At 48.1% G+C, this 3,919-nt stretch overlaps 1 protein-coding gene across 1 annotated transcript in view; it reads left to right on the top strand.

The window, feature by feature from the left end:
* The first annotated feature begins 3,015 nt into the window (after window positions 1-3,015).
* AK2 (adenylate kinase 2) overlaps window positions 3,016-3,919 on the top strand; it is a 24,931-nt gene continuing 24,027 nt past the window's right edge. The window contains exon 1 of the mRNA XM_040619210.1: window positions 3,016-3,184. Coding sequence (XP_040475144.1) covers window positions 3,086-3,184 — 99 coding nt within the window. The 5' untranslated portion in view covers window positions 3,016-3,085. The remainder of the gene's footprint in view (window positions 3,185-3,919) is intronic.

Here is a 3,919-nt window from a genome sequence, read left to right as displayed (position 1 = left end):
AGAGCTGAGCTGAGCTTCGTTCATCCTCCCTAAACTCAGCAATCAGGTAAGTGAGAGGCCAGAAGCAAGAATATTCCTCTAAAAGAGATCCCTCCACATGGAAAAAGCCAGAGGCGGGAATAAATATTCCCTTCCGTCTTGGCCATTTATTCCTGATATTTAGATTAGCCAAAGCAGCTCTGGCTCCTATCATTCGTGAGGCCACCTGTTGTACAACTGTATCATCCCAGCGGATTCCTTTCTTGATTGATGTAGCCAGAGTCTGTTTCTGTTCTTGTGCCCAAAGAACATTTATTAGTTTCCTACTGCCGCTGTAATAAATTACTACAAATTTGGTGGCTTAGAACAAGCAGAGGTTAGAATTTATTATCCTACAGTTCGGGAGGTCAGAAATCCAAAAAGGGTCCTATGGGTCTAACATGTCTGTTTCCTACAGTCCATCTCCTTGCCTTTCCAGCCTCAGAGGCAGCCATCGTTCCTTGACTTGTGGTCCCCAGTCAACAATCACACCACCCTGACCTCTGCTTGTGTCATCACGCCTCTTTGTCTGGCTCTCTGCCTCCCTCTTATCCTTTTGAGGATCTTTGTGATTATATTGGGTCCACCCAGATAATCCAGGAGAATCTCTCTCCATCTCAAAATCCATAACTTAATCACATCTGCAAAGTCCCTTTTGCCATGTAAGATAACATGGTCACAAGTTTCAGGGATTAGGACGTGAACATCTTTGAGGGGGTGGGGAGGGGTTGTTCTCCTACCACAAAACACAAACAGAAGTATTTCTCAGCTTCTCTTGCATTCATCTCTTTCTCTCCTCTCCAGTTTGTCCTGCAACTGATCCTTATAAAATGTGAATCTGATCATGATGATTCTACCTAAGAAACTTCCCAATTCTCCAAAGCCCACTGGATGAAATCTATAGCTCTCTCTCTCTCTCTCTCTCACCTCTGATGGTTTGCTCTGAATGTTCTCCCAGCCTGAAATGCCCCCGCCCCCCGCCCCAAAGCCAAATCCTCTGTATCTTTCAAGGTCCATCCTACTCACAGAATCATCCAGGATCCCTCTAGCTGGAACCCAGATGCACCGTGGGTCCCACGTCTGCAGAAACTGCCTGTCTTGTTATCTGGCAGTGCTGGGCGCCAGCCAGTCAGACAGACCTGTGCTCAGATCTGCTCAGCCACAGGCTCACCTCTCTGTGCCTTAATTTCCTCTATTTAAAAAAATGCAGAAAATAATTACACATATAGTTTATTGTGCAAATTAAATGAGGTAATGCATGTAAAGTGTTAGCACAGGGCTGGCATGCAGTACCCAATAATAGGTAGATGGCAGCAGTTATTACTACAAATTAAGTTGAGTGAATAAATGAATGAAGTACTCCTTCCTTCCCCAGGGCTGTCAATATCCCCCTTATGGTCTTTAGTATGCTCCCAAAGACTACAACATTATTAAAATTTGAATGAATAAACTTTACACTGTGTGTTTCTGTGTAATCTCTGTTGCTTTCCTTCCTGAGGGATCCGTGCCCGGTAGAAATCACTGTAGGGATTGGTGGTAGAAAGGGAAGATGGCTCCTATGCCCCTTGCCTGGTGCCCTGGGCACAGCAAACCTCGATAAACTCTGGCTTTCTTGGAGTGAAGTGAATTTGGGCTACATAAAAGCTTTCACCAGAAAAGATGTGCTTGTTCCCTACCCTCCCCCTCACCCCCACAAACCCTGTGCTCCCTGGGACACCAGCTCATCATCTGCAGTCTAAATTGTGACCCTGCCCCTGGGTGGCTCTGGGCTAACCACTGCATATTTCCCTGAAAAATGGGTTTAACAATCTCTGCTTCTTTCAAGGTCAGGCACCTTGTAGAAGTCCAGTGTGGAGAGGGGGAATAAATGTTCATTTCTTTTTGGTAAAATAGAAGAGACCACACTGAAGGGAGAGCAAATTCACCCCCAGGATGTAGAAAATGAGTTGCCGAGGGCCTGTGGGGAAACATAATTGTTTCATAATCACACTCCTGACTAAAGGTCCAAAGGGGCCCCTGGGGCTGGTCTTGCCAGGGTCTCAGGGATTGCTTCATAGGGCGTGTGGATGAAACTTTCACACACCAAAAAGCTGTAGAAATTCTCTTCCTATTCAAGAGAAGGTTATCTCTTTTGAGAAAAACTACCTTTTTCTGACTTAAATAGGTTGTTTTCTTATTATAAAAGTAGTATCTGTTTATTATGGAATTGATTATAGAACTTTTTGAAAATATAAACATGCACAAAGAAGGGGAGAGGCTCCTGTAATCACAGTGTACAGAGATCATCACTTGTAACTCAAAAGTGGAATTTTGTTGTAACTGCAATTTTGTATCCTGTTTGGTGAACATTTTCCCATGTGTTTAAATAGTTTATACAATGGGGGGGGATTCAGTATACAAATTTGTTGCAATCTATTTAACCAGTCTCTTGTTGAGCATTTGGGATATTGCCTTTGTTTTTGTTTTGTTCTTTGGTTTGTTTATTTGGCTTTTTGGCTGTTGTAAGTGCTACAAGTAATATCTTTGTTACATAAATCTTCATGCATATCTTTCTTTGACTATATCTTGAATTCCTGGAAGTGCAGTGGTTGGGCCAAAGGATATTTGATACATATTATCAATTTGTCTTCTAAGACTTATTTCACCCATTTGCAGTCCCAGAGGCAATTTCATAGGACTTCACCCGAGTTGCCGAGTTGCCGGTGTCATTAACTGTCAAAGCCAACCTGGAAGTTCAGCCTGGCCTCCGGCCTTGCTTCACTTTTTCCCGCCCACTCCGCACACCCGCTGCGAGCCCCAACCCCCCTCGGAATATGATGGCCCGCCCCTTCCTTACTACCTTACCGATTCTGTCCAATCAAAAGCAGCCTTTTCCAGTCTCGCTGTATGGTTGGTAAGTTGAAGTGTCCGTCACGCCCGGGGGCGGGCGGAGCGACCTGACGGACGTGGCGGCGGACCCGTGTTAGCGGCGAGCGAGCCGTGCGTGGCTTGCGCGGCGCGCTAGACTGGAAGCGCTGGACCTGCGAGGTGTGTGCTGGCGCGTTGAGCGGTGAGAGGCTTGGCGGCCATGGCTCCCAACGTCCCCGCAGCCGAACCGGCCCCAGAGTGTCCTAAAGGCATCCGGGCAGTGCTGCTGGGGCCGCCCGGGGCCGGCAAGGGTACCCAGGTGAGCTGCAGGGCCGGGTTTGGCGGCGGAGCCTGTGGAACTCCAAGGTCAGGACGGCCGGCGGTCCGGATCGCCCTGGCGCGGGACCGTGGGCTTAGGCCTGGGGAGGGTGTGGGGGGTCCTGGCCGGCGTCTGGGGTTCTGCCCAGGCGTTTGGGAGAGGGTCCAATTGGAGATCGGGGGAAGTCTGAGTTGGATTAGAGTTCTGAAGGGATCTAGACTTGAGATGTCATGTTGGGGGAATCAAAGGACTGATTTAGATCCCTTAAGGGGTTAAAAGCTGAGAGGGGTTGAGCTTTAGGGTGAGCCTTCGGTTGAGGCATCTAGATTACAGCCTGAGTGGAGTCAGGGACCCCAGATTCCCTGCGATATGGGAGTGGATTGTCCAGGGTTATGTTCCAGGCATTCGGGGTAGGGGACCCTTGCTTGTAAGGATTAATGACTGGAGGTGAAGGAGCATCCCCAGCACGTGGGGCAGAGGGGGAGCTGGTGTGTGCTGATTAGGAGTTCTAAGAGAAATGAGGTATGACCTGCCAGAGCCAGTTAAGTTGGGGAAATGGGAGAGAGTACCTCAATATACAGGTAAGAAAGCAGGCCCAGAGAGGTCAGGTTGCTTTTCGAAGATAGCAGAATTGACTTCATGCAGTCTGGAACCTCAGGAGCCATGGGGCTCCAGGAGTTTGGAGTCTAAAGTTGCCTTCTACTTTAGCAGACTATGGGGCCTCACTTGGTGTGT

This window comes from Ursus maritimus, unplaced genomic scaffold, assembly GCF_017311325.1.
Source record: "Ursus maritimus isolate PB19 unplaced genomic scaffold, ASM1731132v1 scaffold_32, whole genome shotgun sequence".
Lineage (NCBI taxonomy): Eukaryota > Metazoa > Chordata > Mammalia > Carnivora > Ursidae > Ursus > Ursus maritimus.
Note: the sequence above shows the minus strand (reverse complement) of the source record. Positions and strands in the feature narration are given on the sequence as shown.